Below are 24,617 nucleotides of genomic sequence, written 5' to 3'. Positions count from 1 at the left end.
GGGACAACTTGCCTACTTGCTCTCCATTTGCCACTTCTTAAATAAGGACAAAGGCCAGGTGGACACAGTTGGGGGCCAGGGCTTATAAGAGGACAGAAGATACCATTACCCATGTCTGCATGCTGCAGAGTGTGCAGTTGTTTCTGGGTGCCCTTGCAAAGCCTAGGAAACTGTCTCACCCCTTTCTCCCAGACTCACTGCTCCTAGGCCTTCCCGGGCCTTCCCCTTGCCCCACCATGTTCTCTCTCTCTCCAACTCATGGAAAAATATATGGAGGCAATGAATAGGTCAGTTGTGCAGTCCACATGGAATTATTGTGGGAGAGATGTAGGATCCATTTGGAAGTCAATCTCTTATCCTTGGTATTGGCAGAAAATGCTTCTGAGGTGTTAGTGTCCGTGGAGGTGGTAGGGAGCCCTGTGGGAGCTGCCATTTCTCTTGTACCCGCCGCCCCCCACTCCACTCCAGGAGGTGGGGAAGCTGTTGTTTGTACATCAGATGCTGCAACCTCTTCTTTCTCAGTCCCTTCTGGGCCTCCTCCTGCTCATTTGTCTTTTTTGCCCTTGGTTTCATTCTCATTTATCTCTTCCTCATTTTTTCCCCAGCGTCAGTTCCAAGTGTGTAACCCTAGCTGTAAGAAGGAAGCATGTAATTCTCTCTGTGTGTATATGCATATACACATGAATAGTCTCATGTAGCGGAAGGGAAGTCTTTTGGGATAAACCTTTTCTGTCTTAATGTATGTTGTCCTGGTAGTGCTGGGAGCCCACTGCTTCCATTTTTTATTCCTCTTTTCTCCACAGCCAAGGATGTAGAAATAAAAAAGGTATGGGACATTATAGGAAGCTTCAGGACTGTGTCCCCTTGGAACCCATCTTCCTTGGACTTTCTAGACTTTCATTCTTGATTGCCTTTGCCCATTGTTCATCCTCTCTGAGCCTTGCACCCATCTCCCCTGCACACCTAGGCATGGCCAGGCACCTTTCCAGAACCAGTGCCGTGCTGTGAACTCACTCCGTGTCTTTCAGTGTGATTGGTGCCCTAGGGAGCCAGGTTGCTGGGGAAAGCTCATGTGGCATTCAGCCATTCCATTTTGTCTACAAAAAAAAGGGGAGAAACTGGCAGAAAGCAAACGCTTTTGCTGCTGGGTGAGTTTAGCAGCTATTTTTAGCTCCTAAGCCTTTGCTTTTCCATTTGGCTGTGCTTTTTTAGCACAGTGTCAGTCCAGCAGGGCTGTTTTCCTTCATGGCTCCAGATGTCCTTAGGGAATGTTTCTGTCTGCCCCTGAGAAGGTGTGGGCTGGGTGCGGGGTAATAACTTCTGATTGTGGGTTTAGGCAGAGCCTTGGGCTCCACTGCAGTCTTATCACAGGACCAGTTTATTCAGGTGGAACATGGAGCGTGGCAGGAATAGGAAAGAGAAAAGGTAAAATACCATACTCTCTAGAGGTGTTTCCCCTAGAATTAATTCATTTAGGACTTTATTGAGTAAACTGCCTAATGAGGTGTATTGGGGCTGAGTGATCAACATGCAAACCTTTTATAAAGGTCTTGGACTGACACTGACAGGTTCTGAAGTTTTCTAAGTTTTTTTTTTTCCCCCCAAAATTTGTTTATCTGGCTGCCCCAGGTTCTGGTTGAGGCATGTGAGATCGTTTAGTTGCAGCATACAGGCTCTTTAGTTGTGGCTTGTGAGCTGTTAGCTGTGGCATGTGGGGATCGAGCTGCCTGACAAGGGGTTGAACCTGGGCCCCCTGCTTTGGGAGTGTGGAGTCTTAGCCACTGGACCACCAGGGAAGTCCCTCTAAGGTTTTTTTTTTTTTTTTTTAAGTTTATTATTATTATTTTTTCTTTCTGCCTTTCTTTCTGGGGTCATTTGCCTGTTTGGGTTAAGTTCTTTGACTTCCTCTCTAGTTTACTGACCAAATTTTTTCGCTACTCCAATTTGCCTCTTCTTGATATTTCACTTAAGTAGAACCATACAATATCTATTCTTTTGTGTCTAGTTCATTCCATTTAGCATAATATTTTTAAGGTTCATTCATGTTGAAGCATGTATCAGAATTTCATCTTTTATGACTGAATAATGTTCCATTGTATGTACCACATTTGAAAAAAAATCTGTTGAATTCCTAGGTTATTTCTACTTTTTTGGCTCTTGTGAATAATGATATTATCAACATTCATATGGAGGTACCTGTTTGAGTCAATGTTTTTGGAACTTTTAGGTGGAGTATGTACCTGGGGTGGAATTGCTGGATTGCATATATAGTCGATCTATATTTGCCACATATAGAGGAATTGCCACATTGTGCCACAGCAGCTGTACCATTTCACATTCCCACCAGCATTGTACTAGGGTTTTAGTTTCTCCACATCCTCATTAACGTTTGTTACTATTTCTTTTTTTAAAATAAACTTTAGCCATAATGGCGGATATAAAATGGTACAGTGTTTCATTGTGGCTTTGATTTGCATTTCCTTAGTGATTAATGATGAGAATCCTTTCATGTCCCTATTGGCCTGTGTATATCTTCTTTGGAGAAATGTCTATTCAAGTTTTTTGCCCATTTAAATTTTTGTTGTTGAGTTATAGGTGTTATTTGTATATTCTGGATACTAAATCATTATAGAAGACTTACAAATATTTTTCTAATTTTTTGGGTTGTCTTTTCACTTTCCTTATAATGTCATTTGAGGCACAAAATTGAAACTTTTAATTTTGAAAGAGTTCCGTTTGTTTTTTCACTTATCATCTGTGCTTTGGTTATTATATTTAAGAAACTATTGCCAAATCTGAGGTTATGAAGATTTTCCCTATGTTTTCCTTAGAATTTTCTCTCTTAATACATTTTGAGTGGATATCCAATTGTTCCAGGACAGTTTGTTGGAGAGACTGTCCCTTCCCTATTGAATTGTCTAGATAACATTGTTGAAAATCAACTTACTGTATATGTAATTATTTCTGGGCTCAGTTCTGTTCCATTGGTCTGTATATCTGTTCTTACACCTATACAACAGTGTTTTTTTTGTTTTTCCCACAGTGTTTTAATCACTGTAGCTTTGTAGTAAGTTTTGAATTCAGGAGATGTGAGTCTTCCAACTTTGTTCTTCTTTTTCAGTATTGGGATTTTTTTTTTTTTTTTGGCGGAGGTTGGGGGGAGCATACATTATGCTAATAGGACCTTAAATTCCCCAACCAAGGATTGAACAGTGGAAGTGCCAAGTCCTAACCACTGGACTGTGAGCAAACTCCTCACCATCAGGATTTTGATAGGGATTTCATTGAATTTGAATATTGCTCTGGGTCATACTGTTGTCTTAATGATATTAAGCCTCCAATCTGTGAACATGGGATATCTTTTTATCCTTGTATCATTTAAAGTTTAACAGCCATGAGGGTCTGCACTTTGGTTTGTTTGATTGTCTGAAAAGTGATGTAAAAGTCTTTATGACTTGGGAATATTGAATTTTGCTGTTTTAGGGGATGCTGATGGTATCTGCCTTCAGGTATAACAGTAGATATGGTGTAGAAGTGAATGGTTAACCATTAGCGACTATAGCCGTTTAGGGACTATATAGCCTGTAACTATTTAGGGACTTCCCTGGTAGTCCAGTGCCTAAGACTCTGCACTTCTAATGGAGGGGTCAGGGTTCGATCCCTGGTCAGGGAACTGGATCCCACATGCCGCAATGAAGATCTAATATCCTGCATGCTGCAACTAAGACCAGGGAGTCAAATAAATACAAAATTTTTTTTTTAATTTTTATTTTTACTTTATTTTACTTTACAATACTGTATTGGTTTAAAAAGTGAATGGTTATAAAGGCTCATGTGAACTTGGGCGCGTGTCTGTTCACACACAGATCATTTGGTTAGTTTCCTTCTTTCCTCACCATGGCCAGTACCACCCTGTGCAACCTAATAACCTGGATAATGAAGAAGGAAGGGACAGGGCTATTATATTAGGTTGGAACAAACGTAATTGAGTTTTTGCATTGTTGAAATTTGCCATTTGATATTGGAATACCTTCTTAATATGGATATGTTATACATCATTTTAATGCACATTTCTCTGTTTTTTTTTTTACTAATTACTTATTCCTGCTGTTTATTTTATATTTAATTGGACTATGGAAATGATATTAGACAAAAAGTAAGTTTGCGTGTTTTTCTTATACGAGTTCAAAATGAATTGTAAAGCAGCAGAGACAACTCACAATGTTAACAACGCGTTTGGCCCAGGAACTGCTAATGAACGTACAGTGCAGTGGTCGTTCAAGAAGCTTTGTAAAGGAGACTAGAACCTTGAAGATGGGGAGCATAGTGGATGACCATTGAAAGTTGACAGTGACCAACTGAGAGCAATCATCAGTGCTGATCCTCTTAAAACTTACATGAGAAGTTGCTGAAGAACTCAACGTTGACCATTCTATGGTGATTTCACATTTGGAGCAAATTGGAGAGGTGAAAAAGCTTGATAAGTGGGTGCCTCATGAACTGACTGAAGGTAAATCATTGCTTTGAAGTGTCGTCTTCTCTTATTCTGTGCAACAATGCACCATTTCTCAATCGGATTGTGACTTGTGACAAAAAATGGATTTTATACAACAATCAGCTCAGTGGTTGGACTGAGAAGAAGCTCCAAAGCACTTCCCAAAGCCAAACTTGCACCACAAAAAGGTCCTGGTTACTGTTTGATGGTCTGCTGCCATCTGATCCACTACAGCTTTCTGAATCCTGGTGAATCCGTTATATTTGAGAAGTATGCTCAGCAATTCGATGAGATGCACCGAAAACTGCAATGCTTACAGCTGGCATTAGTCAACAGAAAGGGTCCAGTTCTTCATGATAATGCCTGATTGCACGTGGTACAACCAACGCTTCAAAAGTGAATGAGTTGGACTATGAAGTTTTGCCTCATCCTCCATATTCACCTGACCTCTCGCCAACCAACTCCTAGTTTAAGCATCTCAACAACTTTTTGCAGGGAAAACACTTCCACAACCAGCAGGAGGCAGAAAATACTTTTCAAGAGTTTGTCGAATCCCAAAGCATGGATTTTTACACTACAGGAATAAACCAGCTTATTTCTCATTGGCAAAAATGTGTTGATTGTAATGGTACCTATTTTGATTAATAAAGATATGTTTGAGCCTACTTATAATGATTTAAAATTCACTATCTGAAACTGCAGTTACTTTTGCATCAACCTGAATAGCTTGTGCAAAGATCCTGGATGACTACAGTTTGAGCCAAGGCCTCTCTCCTCAGATGGGGGAATGGAGGGTTACTTTAGGTTGTTCTACGTCTGGGGTAGGAGACCTGTGATACCTCTATTCCGGAAATGTCTGACATCATCTGAAATGTTTGACATCTGTGAAAAAAGTGACATCATGGGAATCACTGTGTTGGGGCAGGTGGGGAGGGGTGTCAGGCACCAGCATCCTATTGACCTTGTATCTTCTGTGTTTACATTCCTCAGGCCTCTAACTATGCCTCACCAGGGCCGGCTCCTTTTTAGGATGGCTCCTCTGTGCATGCTGCTCAGCATGCTGATGGTCTCCTGCTTCAACTTCTGCCTCTGTCATAAGAACTCAGTAAGTATTTTCACACAAGTAGAGGGATCTTTGGGATCCAAGAAAGTCTCCATGCTACCAGGGCTGCTGTGGGAGTTTCTTTCTTTCTTTTATTTATTTTTTTTTACTTTACAATATTGTATTGGTTTTGCCATACATTGACATGAATCCACCATGAGAGTTTCTTATAGGAAAGTGACCAGTGCTGGGTCACGGAATGTGTGCACTTCTTCCCCTATCCCTTAGTCCTCTGGCCTCTGTTTAAAGCTTACAGCACATTTTCTCTTTGGGGAAAAGATGGTGATGATGATAATGATGTAATAACTGATGATGATAATGATAAGCTTATCATATACTAAGCATTATCAGTTCAGTTACTCAGTCATGTCCAACTCTTTGCAAGTCCAACTCTGCTGGACTGCAGCATGCCAGGCTTTCCTGTCCATCACCAACTTCTGGAGCTTGCTCAATCTCATGTCCCTTAGTTGGTGATGCCATCCAACCATCTCATCTTCTGTGTTCCCTTCTCCTCCTGCTTCAGTCTTCCCCAGGCTCAGGGTCCTTTCCAATGAGTCAGTTCTTCGCATCAGGTGGCCAAAGTATTGGAGCTTCATCATCAATCCTTCCAGTGAATATTCAGGACTCATTTCCTTTAGGATTGAGTGATTTGATCTCCTTGCAGTCCAAGGGACTCTCAAGAGTCTTCTCCAACACCACAGTTGAAAAGCATCATTTCTTCAACACTCAGGCTTCTTTATGGTCCAGCTTGCACATCCATACATGTCTACTGAAAAAACCTTTGACTATACAAACCTTTGTTGGTAAAGTAATATCTCTTCTTTTAATATGCTGTCTAGGTTTGTCATAGCTTTTCTTCCAAGGAGCAAGTGTCTTAATTTCATGGATTCAGTGACCATCTGCAGTGATTTTGGAGCCCAAGAAAATAAGCTCTGTTACTGTTTCCATCGTTTCCCCATCTGTTTGCCATGAAGTGTTGGGACTGGATGTCATTATCTTCGTTTTTTGAATGTTGAATTTTAAGCCAGCTTTTTCACTCTCTTTTACTTTCATCAAGAGTTCTGCCATAACGGTGGTGTCATCTGTATATCTGAGGTTATTGATATTTTTCCTGGCAATCTTGATTCCAGCTTGTGCTTCATCCAGCCTGGCATGTCTCATGATGTATTCTGCATAGAAGTTAAATAAGCAGGGTGACAGTATACAGCCTTGAAGTAGGGTGACAGTATACAGCCTTGACGTACCTTGCCCGATTTGGAACCAGTCTGTTCCATGTCTAGTTCTGTTGCTTCTTGACCTGCATACAGATTTCTCAGGAGGCAGGTAAGGTGGTCTGGTATTCCCATCTCTTTCAGAATTTTCCACAAGTTTGTTGTGATCCACACAGTCAAAGGCTTTAGCGTAGTCAGGGAAGCAGATGTTTTTCTGGGACTCTCTTGCTTTTTCTGTGATCCAACCAAGCATTGTATTGTGTGCTTTTATATGTATTCTTACTTAATCCCATCAAATGTTAAATAGATAACTGAAGTTATTATCCTCATTTTGAGGAGGAGGATAAGTAAGAGATGCTAAGTAACTTGGCCAACATTATAAAGCTAGTTTGTGGCAGAGCTGAGACGGTCAGGATTTTCCCCAAGGACTGGGTTACTTGTGTGGTGAGTATCAAGACTGCTTCTTCCTCTACTCCCCTCTTCCATTTCTGTGTCCTCTTTCCCTCTGTACTTTTTTGCATGTTCTTTATAGTCTCCATTTCATTAACCCAGACCTCATTACCGAGGGTTTCTGTCATTGACAAAGGCAGGGGCAGAATGCCTGAGAAGGCCCTGAGCTTGGTCTGGCTGCAGGGTGTCCTGGCCCCATTTCCCTGGCCTGCCCCAGCAACAGCCTGTCCTTGACCAGCTCCCAGTGCCCTCTCTTTCCTCTTCTTTGAGATGCCCTGACTGTCAACTCTGACAGTTTTACCCTCCCCTGGCCACCTTCCTCAACCCCAGGGGTCCTACTTAAATGTTGGTTAAAGTGCTGGAGGCTTTGGAACTGGAGGGCCTTGAAGTGCAAATGGCAATTGTGATGAATTTAATAGCAATTCAGCTCAGCTAAGGTTCACCTCTGGCTCATGGCAAACTTCCACCTTCCCTCTGAAGTCATTTGTTTGCTCTCTGCCTTTCTCCCTACTTTGTGGAGCAGGAGAGAATGTACAGTTAGGAGTCACGAATCCTTTTGAGCTTTTAATGTTCTTTGACTAAGATCTTGTTGCTGTCATTTTTCTGGTCTCCTCTTCAAGGACAGTAAGACTGGAATCCCATTGGCTCCAGAGGGTGGGACTGGCCACAGCATGAGGTTGGGGCTGGCTCTGACCTAGCTGGCCCAGAAAAGCAGCCAAGTTTCCTGAGGGATTAGGGCTGTGTCCCCTTTAGCCCGTAGCTCTTTAGGATCTGGGTACTCCCTGTCATGAGCTTTAGCAGATGCACAATTAACAAGAGCGTGCTGATGAATTTACTTAAGGACTGTGTGTTAGTAAGTCCCTTTTGGATAATAGTTCAACCAAATAGATGAGCTTTCAGAGCCATAATTATTCTGGCCCATTTATATTAGCTCTATTGAGCCTAGTCTCAGAAAAATGTTAATACTGACTTTCATCAGCAGAAGCTGCTTTTATCCTTATGTCTGTTCCTAAGCTGTATCCATTTGTCATAATCTTTCATCATGTGCTCAGTACAAGTAGGAATTGAAGCATCTTTTCTCTCATACCATAAAAATTGCTGCCCTGATGGCATTTAAAATCCAAATTATGCAGCCAGCCACCTTCACAACAGTGAAAATGGGTGGTGGGGAAGATGGGAGTGGTCATGATTCTTTGTTCAGAGCCTGGAGTCCAGACAAATGCTCCTAGTGACCTGGAATTGTTCTTCCCCAAGGGCATTTGTTACAGGTTAATGACACCCAGCAAAGGTTGGCTGTGTGTATCAGGATATGATCTGGAGCCATCCTCCTTTCCTGTCTCCTGCTGTGGCGCCTCTCTGGGGCGTCACTTCTAAGGAGCGGTGTGAATGCTAAAGGGATGTATTGTGTGGTATACTCACCTTCAAGAGACGGTAGAAGATCAGTGGGATAGTGGAACCCAGTATAAAGAAGCACAGAGCCTTAGTAAGCTCTTTTTTGCCTCCCACTTTGGCAGTTTGACCATTTCTGAGCTTTGTTTCTTCGTTTGTAAAACAGGCACCTCCCTCTTAAATTTTAGTGTAGATTAAATGTGATTTTATATATATAAAGTACCTAGAATTGAGACTGGCACTGTATGGCTAATGGATGGTCAATAAATGTCAGCTGTCACTTTTTAGTATGGAGTGGCTGCTTCCACTGTTTAATCTATGGCTCTGTCAGCCAGGCTCCTATCCCAAAATGTTGCCCCCTCAGTCTGTCTCTGTCACAACAGCAGTCCATCTACCCTGAGAGATTCGTTTATTCTCTTGGATCTTGAAGGCTTTGGTCTTTAAGAATCTCTTATTCAGTTGCAAGTGTAAGGAAGTGTATCATGGTAAGCTGTTGTCAGTTAACACCTTAGCTGGGATTTCTTGCCATTTCAGAAGAAATTGGTATTTACAGTATTGATGGCAGAGAGAAAAGAGAATTCAGCATATTGAAGAGAGCCCTGAAAAGTCAACCGAGAGGGCACCAGAGCATGAGATTTACTTCAGAGCTGAGCACGGGCTGGCTGGCCTCCCTCACCTCTCAGTCTTTGTCTCCTGTTTTGGACCCTGCTGGAGCAGAGGGAGGGTCATCCCTTTCTCTGCGACTGTGTTTCTCACCTTGTCTATTAAAGGGCAGGGGCTGTGCTGGTAAATGTGCTGGGGTGATCTCATTCCCCCACTGCTTGCTTCCCTTAGCATCCAAGGCACAACCAATAGAACACTTGACTAAGAACAGAAACATAGAAGTGAGTCAGGATTCAGGCAATCCTGGACTTAAATCTCTGCTCTTCTCTTAGCAGTGTAGTTTTGCACAGGTCCTGTGTGTGTAAAATGGGATTAAAAGTGTGTGTTTCATAGGTGAAACTTGGATGAGTTATGCGGCATGGAAGGCACTTAGACCAGTGCTGGGCCTATGGGTAGGGGCTTCATAAATGGTAGCTGCTGTTTTCCTTACAAACCCATCTCCATGATGCTGCTTTTCCTGAAAACCTTTTCTAGAATTCTACCTTCAAAGTGACTGTCTATTTAACGGCTGAGTAATACTCCATTATTACTCAGCCGTTAAAAAGAATTCATTTGAATCAGTTCTGATGAGATGGATGAAACTGGAGCCGATTATACAGAGTGAAGTAAGCCAGAAAGAAAAACACCAATACAGTATACTAACACATATATATGGAATTTAGGAAGATGGCAATGACGACCCTGTATGCAAGACAGGAAAAAAGACACAGATGTGTATAATGGACTTTTGGACACAGAGGGAGAGGGAGAGGGTGGGATGATTTGGGAGAATGGCATTCTAACATGTAAGAATTGAATCGCCAGTCTATGTCTGACGCAGGATACAGCATGCTTGGGGCTGGTGCATGGGGATGACCCAGAGAGATGTTATGGGGAGGGAGGTGGGAGGGGGGTTCATGTTTGGGAACGCATGTAAGAATTAAAGATTTTAAAATTTAAAAAATAAAAAACTAAAAAAATACAAAATAAAACAAAACAAAACAAAAAAAAAAAAAAGAAAAAAAGAAAAAAAAAATCCTGAAAGAAACAAAGTGACTGTTTAGCCTGTAGTATGTTCCTGTGACCAAGCCTCCCTCAGTGCTTGCTGAAGTCACTCAGAGCCAGATTTGGTGAACAGAGTTAGTTGATCAGACATACGAGCACCAAATTTCTGTCACCTCTACTAAAAACAGGTGAACTGTAAAATAATGGCAGATTGTGAGAGAGAGAGTGTGTGTGTAGCTTAAAATACGGTTCAAAGATAATACCAAGAGGAAACTTAAAAAAATATTTTGAGCAGTGATGGGATTGTTGGAAAAAGGGACTTTCCCGAGGCTTCAAGTATGTGTCTCAGTGGTTCATATCTTGTAATCCTTCTTCTTGAACCTACTCTGTTAGTCTCTTTAAAGATCTAGGGAAAAGGGCTTTCTTAGCCTCTATTCATTGAAATGAACACTAGCCTTGACTGGATTTTGAAGGGTCATATTTTCATCATCACCATTACCCTTGCCTCTTTCTTTTTGCTTCTCTTGATGTTGAGGATTTGGTTAGTTGATTACAGTTATACCTACTAGGAGCTAACCTGGCTAATAGATAAACTAAAGCAAGAGTTGTAATGTAAAGCTTAGAGATGTTTAGTTTGACTCTCCTTGTGTTCTAAAAGTAAGAAATATCAGAGAAAAATATGGATTTCTGTTTCTCACCAAGTTGAATGCCTTCATGGCAGTGGCAACTGAGTAACAGCTATGATTCTTGGTCAAGGCAGGAGGACTCCAGTTTTCACAGTTCCACTACTCCTAGTTGTTTTTACACTGGGCACACAGCACGTTTACATCCATCCCTGCCTGGCTTCTGGAGGCATTTAATCCACATACTTCAGAGGTAAATATTATTAATGGTCTTCTAGCCCTGCAGTCTAGTGTACGGCCCTTTTGGCAGAGACTGACCAGCATGGCTGGGCCCTGGAGTATATAGGCTCCAGGTACTTAGTGGACAAGGTGGTCTTTGTTCTGGAGTTTGGGGCTAGTTCCTGGCTGTCAGTGAGCTCTTTGGACTCACTTGTCTCCAGAGATACACCTGCCTGTAGGAGGAAGCGCTTCTTTCATTCCTTTGTTGTGTGATTACAAACTAAGCCTCAGGCTGGGCAAGGGTTATATATATACAGTGGTGAAAAAGATTGACACAGTGCCTGCCCTCAGGAAACTCAGCTGTTGGAAGTGTGGTGCCCATGCTCTCAGAATATAGGGAGCGTCCTGCCAGTCTGCCTTCTCATTAGTCTCACACACACCTACTCTTCTGTTGCTAGTTTTTCTTTTGAGCTCAGATTTGTGCGGACTTCATGTTGAAAGGGTAGGAGGAGTTTGAGGGACCAGGCTGCACAGGTAACCACAACCCAAACCTGACCTGCCTGAGTGAAGCCATTTTGTATAGTCCATGCTGGATGTCACAGCACAGACTCATCTGACTTGGCCCCTACTCCCTTTATGAGTAATAGGTGTAATGGCTACTATGTAGCCAGGGCTAGTGATTTACAGGATAATACTTCTTCTAACATATGAGTGAGATGTTGTTTCCTCTTTACAAATGTAGAAACTGAAGCTTAAAAGTTAAGTAACTTTTCCTGCAGTCAAAAGCAACTTGGAATGGAACTTTGGGTTACCTGAAGCAGAGCTTCAGTTTTAAACCATGATTCTATCATCTGTGCGTCTCAGTACTTGTAACATGATTTAAGGACCTCTTGTCCAAGCTGACTCATTTGATGCTGGGAAAGATTGAGGGCAGAAGGAGAAGGGGACAACAGAGGATGAGATCGGTTGGATGGCATCATCGACTCAATGGACATGGGTTTGGGTAAACTCCGAGAGTTGGTGATGGACAGGGAGGCCTGGCATGCTGCGGTTCACGGGCTTGTAAAGAGTCAGACACAACTGAGTGACTGAACTGAACTGATCTTGTCCAAGATAATTGTCCTTATTGGTCCTTAAGAAGATCTGAACTTCTTCCATCTGAATCTCATGTTTTTATTTCTTGTTAAAATGTAAAAATCCTTGGAGGGCTTCACATTGTCATCATCAACACCTTAGTCCCTTAATCTTTCCTCTGTCAGCTAGTTAAAGATCAGGACCTAAGGGACCCAGGGAGGTTCCTATCTGGACCTGGGGCACTGCTTGAAAAAGATGGCATTGTTACCTACATAGTTTAATCCCATGTAGGATTAAAGTTGTTTGGGAGACCAAAATGAGGTCTACATAAAGTACCTAGCACAAGTTTGGGTTCATAGGAGGAATCCATGAAAAATACTCTTAGGGGGAGAATTGGGAGGTGGGAGTGCTGAAATAACCTTCCAGTGTGCTAATGTGGGTTCTTCTTTGCCCTCCCAGATGTAATTTCTCAGAGCTCTGGAACCCTCTGGTTCCAGTTTCCTGAGGCCTTATTGCTTTTTTATACACAAACAGGTTTAAAAATGGGACAGGAAGGATGGGAGGCTGGGAAGGAATAAAATGAATAATACTTTGTATTTATATTACATCTTTCTCTCCTGAGCTCAAAGTGCTCAACAGACACCATCTCATTAATCCTTCATACTCTCCCTGGGGTGGAAGGAAACAGGTTTTAGGAAGAGGTTTCCAACCTGGGCATCTTCCTCCTTTAGCTCAGCTGGACTTGTGCATTCCCACTTGCACCCCTTCCTCCATGGATTGGAATGTCCCAAGAGGTCATGTATGCCCCATAGGTACCCTGGGGAATTAAGGTACCCAGGCCCTTACTCTGCCCTGCTGGGTGGCTTAGGAATTAATTGGGCTTTAGCTACCAGCTTTTGTACATCTGAGTTGACCGTTTGAGGCCTTAATGTTCTATTCAGTTGTATGCTTTTTCTTTTATAAATATCTTTAGTTTTTAATTATAAGAGTAATAGGAATTTTAAATATCAAACAGTATAGGAGCTTAACAAGTAGAAAGTTAGTCTCCTATTGTCTCATTTTGTCGACCCCTCTCCCCAGTATGTTCCCTTAAACCCCTCACAATAGTGTGGAACCTTCTGGACTTTTTAAACAGTGCATATACACACAACACATGCTGTGTTAATTTAATCATATCACCTCAGTTATACTGGTTCTGAGACTAATCTTGTGAAAAGTCCAAACATGGCTAGGGAGGGCAGGAAATGCAAGGAGGAGAGTGTACTCCCCCAGGCCATTTTCTTTCTGCTTGCTTGCTACCCAGCTGTGGTGGTTCATGGCCTATTTTCCTTTTTCTGCAGGAATTTGCACTGACCAACCCAGAGAAGAGAGAGAAGAGCAGCACCAAAGAAACAGAGAGAAAGGAAACCGTAGCAGAGGAGGAGCTGGAACCCGAGATTCTGGAGGTGTTTCACCCGACCCATGAGTGGCAGGCACTTCATCCAGGTACCAAGCCCAGCCCTGTCTCAAGGAAACACACTTGAAATTCAAAATGTGCATGTCCTCTGTCTCCATAGGGCTGTTTTGAAGGAGCACCCCTCTCTGGCTTCCTCGGAGGGGAGTCGTGGTGGCTGCTGCTGTAGGACTCAGGGACCTCCATGTTCCTGCAGAACAGAGATTGCCGCTTCTGAGTGCCCTGGAAGGCAGGGAGGTGGTGGGTGGCCGAGCTTTCTGAGCAAGTGATTGAAAACTTTCCTTGCACTTCTGAAGCGCAGGAGAGGCAGTGACATGTGCCTCACTCTGCAAATGCTATTTTGGGCTCTGTTGCTCGGCTCAGTGCTGCTGAAATATTGTTCATGGGAGAGTCCTGAGCACCGGTGCAGGGTAGGAGTTTTCTATTGTTAAAGGAGCATGTGCCAAGAAACAGGGGCTGATCCTGGCCTGCTTTTTAAATGGAGCATCCTCAGAAGGGACAACTTTCGAATCCTTTTATGGCCCTGGGCCCAGGGATTAAAATAATAATGAAATAAGCCAGCAGTTGTGGTGTTTACCGTATTCAGATACTGTGCTAGGTGCTTCATGTGCATAAGCTTGTTCAGTCTTCACAATAGAAGGAGCTATTATTGTCTTTATTTTCAGATGAAAACATTGAGGCTCAGAGAGAGTAGGTGACTTGACCTATGTCATTCAGCTAACTTGTCCAATGTCATTGACCCCAGCCTGGACTCACCTTCCTCCCACTTGTCCTTGGCTGGAGCCCGACTGGGCCTGTTCTCAGGAATAGGCTATTTGTGTTCTGCACTGTTGCAGTGGGATGACAAGCCCTGGCAGCTGCCAGAGCATAGTTTCATCAGCTCCTTGCCTATATTCATCACCATGTTCTCACTGCTACATTGCTGCTGTGCTGGGCAGGGGCAGCATTTGCGCTGCCAGCCAACTTTCTGATAGCAATATTGCCCCTGCTGGGCTTGAGTGCAGGTGGTTACTGCCACAGAAAAGTGATGAACCACCAGGGAAACCAAGTAGGTGCTAATAGTGCTGGGTAGAGGGAGATTTTAGGGACAGAGGTACTGGGCTCAGCAAATTCTGGCTGCTTTTCTCCACCTTCCCTGAGAACTGAACCCCCTGGTCTCTGAGGACTAAAACAAGAGGGACTCTCAGGGTGTGGAAAGTGGAGGATGTGCGTTATATTCATTGATTTTACGTGATTAAAAGTGCTTATACCACTTTTGACCAGGCAGGTGCCTGGAGCACATGGAAGTCAGTGTCCCTACCCCTACCCTCTTTTCCTGTGGCATTCTTTAAGGCCCCAGTCCACGATGCAGATCAGGCCTGAAAGTTCTGACCTAGGGCCCTTGCCCAGCCTCTGGGCAGTGGGGTTGCTGATAATGGTTGAGCAAAAGAACCCCTCTTTATATCTTTGGGGAGGGAGGGCCAGCACCTATGTGACAAGGGCAGGCTGAGTGCTGTAAGCGTCTCTTGGAGAGTTAGAGTACTAATTTTTACATTTAACTTGTTGCCCCATTGACATCATCCTCTGCCTTCTAGTTTCTTAAGGCTCCTTATAAATTGTTCTGCCCCAAGTTTCCTTAAAGCCACTCCAAAGGCTTGTGAATTGTATTTGAGCACAGATACTCAGGTCCCACAGCTCTGAGGGCAAAGCAAGTCTAGTTCCAGTTGTGCTTGCCCCGTATTCCAAAAATGTTTCCATTTCACCTACACTCAGCCCCCAGAGCAGGACCAGTGAGGGGAGGAGGGAAGGTGAGAGATTTGTTTTGGCCTCAGGGTTTGATGTGTGACGATTGAGAGGTACTGTCGAGGCAGACAAGACTCTCTGCAAGATGTTCTGTGTGTACATCGAGAAGGTTTTTATATGTATGTTTGTTGGTAGGAGATTGACATCTCAGGGGTCTTTATGGATAGCTGGCATTTGCCTTTAATCAGTATATTTAATCCACCATATTCTAAACGCTACCTGGGAAGTTCCATCACAGCCACTGAATGGTTAAAAGGGATTTAACTAGTCCTGGAATGAGTAGATAAATGAGGAGGTAGCATAATTTATTAATAGTGGTAAAGAGCACAGACTTCAGACTGAGCCAGTCCTGGATTCAAATCCTGGGTTTACTACTTTGGGGATCTTAGACAAGTCTCTGAATCCCTCAGTTCCCCAGTTGGTGATGTGGGAGAAATGTCCTGCCCGCCTCCCGCAGAGTCTATTCTGAGGATTTCTAACATGAAGACATAACCTGGTACATAGCAGTTATGATTTTAAATGGTAAATTTTCTGTTTGCGCCACCCCTTAAACCTAATTGTGAAATTGGATGCCAGTGCGTATGCATGAGGGTGTAACCTTCCTGTCCTTTCTGGCTTTAGATGGGGAAGGGAGCTTATGGTGACAGAGAAAGACTTCCATGGTCATGGAATGTTCTTTCCTTCCAGGACGATTTTTGGTAAGGGAGCAGAACGGGCTACCACAGCATTTCCTGCGTAAGAGCTAGGACATGGCATAGGAACATGGTGAAATATCTTTGGGGGGACTTTTAAGAGAATGGCAAAATGGCTAGTTTATGTTGACAGTTATTGACTTCAGTTCAGTACCTTCTGTCTCCTTAGGTCTCTGAAGGTAGGAACTCATCTGTGTTGTCCTCAGGTCTCCAAGGAGGAGTTACTGAGCTACAAGGTCTGGGCTCATTTGAAGGCAGATATCCTGCCTGCTGTAGCCTGGAATATCAGGGGACCAACCTGTAACTTCATGAACCTTCCTACCAGGCCAGGTGGGAATTGGGCCCTAGCCACCCTTCCCTGAGCAGCTGCAGGTCATTCCCCTGAAGTCTCCATGCCTTGTTATTACTGTCAGCATCCTTGCTGTGAGTTACTTGTTCCTGGAAGTGATTTTCCTGTCTCTCTCTCTCTCTCGGTTTATTTTGGGATCTGTCATACCTTACGGAGGCACAGCAAGCATTTGAGTGTGGATTCAGCATCAGCTGTTCACAAGAAAGCAGAGGAAAGCTGTTTGCTGGCAGGTCCTGTGGGTACTGGGCAAGGAACTCAGAAATTTGTCCTAAGGCTGAGTACCCATGAACCTCAGGCTTTGTACCTGTGTACTTGTTATTAGAGAAAACTGGTCACAGCCAGATATGGTGGGCCTTCTGCTCCTTGGGCATTTTCTGCGATCCTGCTTTGTGCCAAGCACTGTACTAGTAGCCAGAGACAGATATTAGCTCACATTTACTGAGCATTCCCTGTGCCAGGCATCTTTTGAGGGTAGGTGCTATAACTACCCTCATTTTTAAAGACAAAATTGAGTCTCAAGAGAACTGACTTAGCCAAATGACCAAGTGATAGAGACAGAATTCAGATCTAGCTTTGTTTGGCTATAAGCCTAACCTCTAGCACTGTACCATACTGTCTTTCTGGGTAACAAATGAGACATGACCCCTGCCTTCCAGCAGTTTATAGTCTCATAGAGGATACAGAGAGAAAAAGGCATTGCAATGTTTTGAGTGTCCTGGAGAAAGTGCCTGGTGCTCAATGAGGGCACAAAGGAGGGTGCGGGGAGGCCAGGCCAGGGCCTTCTCTCTATCCCTGAGATTTTGTGGAGCTTTGAGTCAAATTTTATGATGCTAAACCTCAAAACCCACTTTCAGTTCTCTTTTTGAGCTCTGTGGCCCTGTCAGGTTGATGAGAATCTCTGAATCTTGGTTTCCTCATCTGAAAACAGGGATGAAAATACCTACTTCACAGAGATGGTGTGAGACTGAAACAAGATTAACATATGTAGAATGTTTCACACAGGGCCTGGCACGTAGGAAATATTCAATAAATGGCTATAGTTGTCATTTTAAAAATATACCTTTGCTGCTGCTTTCCTTTCCTTGGGACCTGAAGGAGAAGTGGAGGCGATGAGGCTGGCTGAGCAAAGTCCTCTCTTGTTCTGCCTGTTACCCAGTGCTGTATGTTAGTCCCATATGGACCATGGAAGCTTAGACCTGGGGCTTCTTATTGACCTGAGGTGACTTCCAGGATCTGAAATGCTGTGTGAGAGCCTCTAAAATATTGTCATTAGTACAAACAGCCACTTGATGGGATCATGCAGGAAGCCTGTGCAGGAACACATTCATGTGAGGGGGTATAAAAAAAAGTCTAAATCACCAACAACTGATGAGAGCAATCCAAGAATTACAGAGCACCAGCCATCTGGTCAGATCATTTCAGATCTGCATGAGCGATAGGAGGGAATTGAATTTTAAAAACCTCATTTATGGTAGACCAGCTACTCTCTTGCAGGCATTTAAGGGAGGAGTCTGATTTCCTGCAGGCTCTGGACATCTGTCTGAAGGAGCAACTGACTCTGGTTTAGGTGATGCTGAGGTCTTCTGCTCCTTGCAGCTTAGAAGAGGCCGTGAGATCTTCCAGTCCTTGGATCCCAACTGCATATCCAGTAATTCAATTTAGACACTGTCTAGCTGGAGTTAGTGTCAGATCCCAGTTAAAGGACTCAGTCCCACTGCCTCTAATGGAGATGCTAGTCACGAGTCCCAGACTAGCCTTGTGACTGATTAGCTATAAATTGGAGATTCCCAGAATTCCCTCCTCAAGTTTACTAGAACAGCTCACAGAACTCAGGAAAACAATTTTCTCATGTTTACTGGTTTATTGTAAAGGATACAACTCAGTGTAGCCAGGTGTATGAGATGCATAGAAGGTATGGTCGCTAAGGTGTAGAGCTTTCCTGCCCTCTCTGGGCACACTGCCTTCTCAGTACTTTTGAGGTTCACCAGTCAGAACCTGTTGAAAGCCCTCCAGGGGCTTTTATGGAGTTTTTGTTATTAGGTGTGATTGATTTAGGCGGCCAGAGTCATTGGCCATTGGAGATTGAACTCAATCTCCAGTCCTACTTCCCTCCCTGGAGGTGGGGCTAAAGGTTCCTACTGTCTAATCAAGCCTTCATCCTTCTGGTGATCTGCCACCATCTTGGTATTACCTACTTCTATCCCTGCTCCCTCAACAGAGTCGTTTCAGGAACCAGGGATAAAGACAAGATTTTTTTTTTTTTTAATACACAGGCTACGATTGAGGTAGGACTGAGGGCAAAGAAAGCTCTGGTGCCTTCTGCCACTTGTCCAGCTCTGTGATTGGGAAGTGGGTAACCCTCTCTTTCTCCCCTAGTCAGGAGGATCTTCTTTACGGGTTATTTCATTCCCCAGGATGGTCCACAAGAGTATGACCTGTGTGTGCCCTGTCATTCATACATAGGCACGCACACACCTCAAGGTCCATGAGCAATGGGTGAGAATAGGAGTATTCAGTTCAGTTCAGTCGCTCAGTCGTGTCCAACTCTTTGTGACCCCATGAATCGCAGCACGCCAGGCCTCCCTGTTCATCACCATCTTCTGGAGTTCATTCAGACTCACGTCCATTGAGTCCGTGATGCCATCCAGCCATCTCATCCTCGGTCATCCCCTTCTCCTCCTGCCCCCCATCCCTCCCAGCATCAGAGTTTTTTCCAATGAGTCAGCTCTTTGCATGAGGTGGCCAAAGTACTGGAGTTTCAGCTTTAGCATCATTCCTTCCAAAGAACACCCAGGGCTGATCTCCTTCAGAATGGACTGGTTGGATCTCCTTGCAGTCCAAGGGACTCTCAAGAGTCTCCTCCAACACCACAGTTCAAAAGCATCAATTCTTCAAGCTCAGCCTTCTTCACAGTCCAACTCTCACATCCATACGTGACCACAGGAAAAACCATAGTCTTGACTAGACGGACCTTAGTCGGCAAAGTAATGTCTCTGCTTTTGAATATGCTATCTAGGTTGGTCATAACTTTTCTTCCAAGGAGTAAGCGTCTTTTAATTTCATGGCTGCAGTCACCATCTGCAGTGATTCTGGAGCCCCCAAAAATAAAGTCTGACACCATTTCCACTATTTCCCCGTCTTTTTCCCATGAAGTGATGGGACCAGATGCCATGATCTTCATTTTCTGAATGTTGAGCTTTAGGCCAAATTTTTCCCTCTCCTCTTTCCCTTTCATCAAGAGGCTTTTTAGTTCCTCTTCACTTTCTGCCATAAGGGTGGTGTCATCTGCATATCTGAGGTTATTGATATTTCTCCCGGCAATCTTGATTCCAGCCTGTGTTTCTTTCAGTCCAGTGTTTCTTGTGATGTACTCTGCATATAAGTTAAATAAGCAGGGTGACAATATACAGCCTTGACGTACTCCTTTTCCTATTTGGAACCAGTCTGTTGTTCCATGTCCAGTTCTAACTGTTGCTTCCTGACTTGCATACAGATTTCTCAAGAGGCAGATCAGGTGGTCTGGTATTCCCATGTCTCAGAATTTTCCACAGTTTATTGTGATCCACACAGTCAAAGGCTTTGGCATAGTCAATAAAGCAGAAATAGATGTTTTTCTGGAACTCTCTTGCTTTTTCTATGATGCAGCGGATGTTGGCAATTTGATCTCTGGTTCCTCTGCCTTTTCTAAAACCAGCTTGAACATCAGGGAGTTCACAGTTCACATATTGCTGAAGCCTTGCTTGGAGAATTTTGAGCATTACTTTACTAGCATGTGAGATGAGTGCAATTGTTTGGTAGCTTGAGCATTCTTTGGAATTGCCTTTCTTTGGGATTGGAATGAAAACTGACCTTTTCCAGTCCTGTGGCCCCTGCTGAGTTTTCCAAATTTGCTGGCATATTGAGTGCAGCACTTTCACAGCATCATCTTTCAGGATTTGAAAGGGCTCAACTGGAATTCCATCACCTCCACCAGCTTTGTTCGTAGTGATGCTTTCTAAGGCCCACTTGACTTCACATTCCAAGATGTCTGGCTCTAGATTAGTGATCACATCATCATGACTATCTGGGTCGTGAAGATCTTTTTTGTACAGTTCTTCTGTGTATTCTTGCCCCCTCTTCTTGATATCTTCTGCTTCTGTTAGGTCCATACCATTTCTGTCCTTTATCGAGCCCATCTTTGCATGAAATGTTCCTTGGTATCTCTAATTTTGTTGAAGAGATCTCTAGTCTTTCCCAATCTGTTGTTTTCATCTATTTCTTTGCATTGATCACTGAAGAAGGCTTTCTTATCTCTTCTTGCTATTCTCTGGAACTCTGCATTTAGATGCCTATATCTTTCCTTTTCTCCTTTACTTTTCGCCTCTCTTCTCTTCACAGCTATTTGTAAGGCCTCACCATACAGCCATTTTGCTTTTTTGCATTTCTTTTCCATGGGGATGGTCTTGATCCCTCTCTCCTTCACAGTGTCACGAACCTTTGTCCATAGTTCATCAGGCACTCTATCAGATCTAGGCCCTTAAATCTATTTCTCACTTCCACTGAATAATCATAAGAGATTTGATTTAGGTCGTACCTGAATGGTCTAGCGGTTTTCCCTACTTTCTTCAATTTAAGTCTGAATCTGGTAATAAGGAGTTCATGATGTGAGCCACAGTCAGCTCCTGGTGTTGTTTTTGTTGACTGTATAGAGCTTCTCCATCTTTGGGTGCAAAGAATATAATCAGTCTGATTTTAGTGTTGACCATCTGGTGATGTCCACGTGTCTTCTCCTGTGTTGTTGGAAGAGGGTGTTTCCTATGACCAGTGCATTTTCTTGGCAAAACTCTATTAGTCTTTGCCCTGCTTCATTCCACATTCCAAGGCCAAATTTGCCTGTTACTCCAGGTGTTTCTTGACTTCCTACTTTTGCATTCCAGTCCCCTGTAATGAAAAGGACATCTTTTTGGGTGTTAGTTCTAAAAGGTCTTGTAGGTCTTCATAAAACCTTTCAACTTCAGCTTCTTCAGCATTACTGGTTGGGGCATAGACTTGAATAACTGTGATATTAAATGGTTTGCCTTGGAGACGAACAGAGATCATTCTCTGTAGGAGTATTGGTTAAGGGTAGTTCATACCTCAGCTCCTCTGGCTCACGAGAGTGAGGCAGTTGGGACTTCCTGGCTGTCACCAGGAGCTAATGGCCTGAGGGAGGGCTATAGCAGGGGACCTCTGTTGCATGATCTTTCCCCCTGGCTCAAGAGCAGTGCTGGAATGTCGAGCAAGGGCTGGGTAGAGGAAACTGTGTGGTTTCTGTGTGGTGTCTTGATAATGTGTCTTCTCTCTTGAACACAAGTCGCTGTCTCCAGCAACATTTGAGGATGGCGTGTTCAACAGAGCTTATCTTTGGCGCTACCTCCTGCATAGTGCCTTCCTCCCCTGCTTTGAAACTTTTCAAGTCTTCAGGAGATTTCCTTGAGAACATCATTTATCCCTTTCCTACCTATATTTCTAATCCATCCTCCCCTATTACTGCCACCCCCTTAGCCTTTGTTAAGTGTCTCCACTGTGAGCATCTCCTTTCCTGCTCAGGGCATAGCAGGATGTGAGGTCTCTTGAGGCCTGTAGGAGCAGTGTCAGAGGCTCCAAAATACCCTGTGCTGGGAGAGAAAATGATGGTGGGCTAGAATACATGCAGTCCCCACCAGGCTCCATAAGGACAGTTTAGAGCTCTTCATTTCAGAGACACCATTTCCCATATGTGAACTTCTTCCAGCATGGCTGACCACTGCTTCAACAGCAGCCAAATTCCACATCCTGCTGGCAAAGCAGGCAGAGGCCAGGGCAGGAAAGCCTGTGACCTCCATGGTAGCCACTGCCAAGGCTAGAGGCCACGTTGAGACTAGCTGGCTGAGCACTGTGCTGTAGAGATGCCCAGAGCATCTCTACCTGGGCTTTGCCTTTAAGTACAGAAGTATGAATGGGGCAGGCCAGGGTCCAGTTTCCATTCTATGGACTTGGGGGATGATAATGAGCGACTGTTGGATATCCACTTTCTAACAAGCATTTGTATGCTTAATGCTCACCCTAGGCCCTTATTCGCCTCTTCTTTTTCCTCCATCTGCCTGATCTCTTTGAGGCTTAATAAAGGGTCCTTAGAGTTGCGCAGCCTCAGCTTTCAAAGATCGAGGACTCCCTTCCCCCGAAACTGGCTAAAAGAAAAAACTTAGACTGGAGTAGGGATACTGGAAAACTAGTTGCCAAAACTAGTCCCAGCCCTTATACCCAGGGGTTGATTTTAATTCAGAGAATCTCTGTAGCCTTGACTTCCCTTCTTTCTCTCATATTGACCTCACTTGACTGGCTAAGACTGTCTAGGGCATCTCCAAGATTGGGATTAACCAGGGTTGGGAATAGCTCTCAAGGATCAATCTGGAGCTGAAATCAAAGACCCTCTTCCAGAGGTTTTTCCATTCTTAGCTTTGTCACAGTACTGGAGGTAGGAATTGATTGATAACTTGAGATAATATTCAGTTAGGTTGAGAAGACGACAGATAGGGAGCAGGAAAGAAGAGGGGATGACATGAACTCTCTCTCGAAATGTAAGCCTATATTGATCTCGTTGGAGAGTCAGGGATGTGTAGAAGAATAATGGGATGGTAGTGGTGGGCTGCATCCCTTCTGTCAGGTAGGGGGTGGTGGGAGGAAAGAGAGTTGAAATACAGTAGATCTGACTATGTGAAAATAAGTGTGTAGTTTAGTCCCTTCAGAGTTAGGCTGTGAATGGGAGTTGAGGAAACTAGAAGGGTGATATAAACTCCTGGGTTTGGGGCTTTGAAAATAAGTGGAAGAAGAGAATGAAAATAGTAACTTCAGAGACAGCCATACCAAAAAATTTATTTCTCGTTACATTTGTTGAACTCTTATAATGTGCCAGGTACGGTGCTTGATGTTGGAGATACCATGGTGGGCATTAAACAGAGGCTTGGCCTGCTTGGGCTTATGGTGTAGGAAGATCCCAGACAGGAATATAATGCTATGAGAATACAGAGGTGTGGCCTTAAGGAACATCTTCCCAGAGGCAGCGTCACTGAAGCTGAATGGAAAGAACTTCTGTGTATGTTGGAAGGCAAAGGGGAAAGGAGGTACTATTGACAGAGATCTGAAATCCCAGTGAGCAAATCATTGATGAGACAAAGTTGTTTAGGTGGCAGATGGAAAGTCTTGGCCTCATGAATGTGATGAACTTGGACAAAAACAAGGAAAAGTGGGAGAGATATAGAGGGAGATTGAGGACACTTCCAGTAGATGTCTGATTATCTGAGTCCAGACGAGGGTGGACCTTTTACCTTAGATGATGCATGAGAAAGGCTTGATTGGGTGCTTAAGGAATGGAGAGGTTAAGGAAGAACCACTGTTAAGAAGCTGTTCAGACAGTCGGGAGGTCAGAACTACGCATTGCCCAGCATCAGGGCCCAGTTGACATCTGACAGCCAGACTTTGTGGTGGTCTGGGACCAGTGGGCTTGGCCATGTTCTAGAGCAGTATGAGCCCTGGATAGTGAGTAGCTGGAGCGTGGGGAGTGATGGGGAGAGCATTCAGGAGATCTGTTGGATTGTCTTTGGGATTGATGAGAGAGACACCTTTGTCTGTCTGACCTATGGGGCAAGCTGGAGAACATTAGTGGCAGCTTTTCTGAACCTACTCCAACCTCCCTTCTTCTGAAACAGGGATTTTAAAAACTCTTGGAAGTGGTCAAGATCAGAGTTGGGGTGGTATCCCACTGGTTACTGATTTTCTAGGCAGGTGTGAAAATAACCTGAGTGAAGCAGAGCTTGTGTACAGGCTTTATAAGCCTTGTGTTCCTTGTGTTCCGATCAGGCTGGTTTTGTTTCTGTCCATGTTGTGTCTTGCTTTGTTACTTTTCATAGACTGGGAGGCTGTTGATCTTGCCTTATTTCCTATAATATGTTGATTTGAGACAAACAGAGATTGATTTGTATTTTAATTTCTTTAGTTCTCAGGATAGTATGTTTATGGTTTGTATAAAGCAGTTGTTTGAGAGGACAGAATCATTCCTTTGAATTAAAAAGTTTTCAGATTTGATTACCTGTGGGCATAATTGGGCTTCCTTGGTGGCTCAGATGGTACATAA

At 43.7% G+C, this 24,617-nt stretch overlaps 1 protein-coding gene across 5 annotated transcripts in view; it reads left to right on the top strand.

The window, feature by feature from the left end:
• SIL1 (SIL1 nucleotide exchange factor) overlaps positions 1 to 24,617 on the top strand; it is a 266,056-nt gene that overhangs the window by 57,889 nt on the left and 183,550 nt on the right. For 4 of the 5 annotated variants that reach the window (XM_027970286.3, XM_012178581.5, XM_004008844.5 and 1 more), the window contains exons 2-3: positions 5,486 to 5,600; positions 13,551 to 13,695. In XM_027970286.3, coding sequence (XP_027826087.1) covers positions 5,496 to 5,600; positions 13,551 to 13,695 — 250 coding nt within the window. In that variant the 5' untranslated portion in view covers positions 5,486 to 5,495. Of the gene's footprint in view, positions 1 to 1,312; positions 1,426 to 5,485; positions 5,601 to 13,550; positions 13,696 to 24,617 lie in introns of those variants that run through there. The other variant, XM_042250556.2, reaches the window with a different exon arrangement.

This window comes from Ovis aries, chromosome 5, assembly GCF_016772045.2.
Source record: "Ovis aries strain OAR_USU_Benz2616 breed Rambouillet chromosome 5, ARS-UI_Ramb_v3.0, whole genome shotgun sequence".
NCBI lineage: Eukaryota > Metazoa > Chordata > Mammalia > Artiodactyla > Bovidae > Ovis > Ovis aries.
The sequence above is the reverse complement of the archived record's forward strand: the minus strand, read 5'-3'. Positions and strand labels throughout refer to the sequence as shown.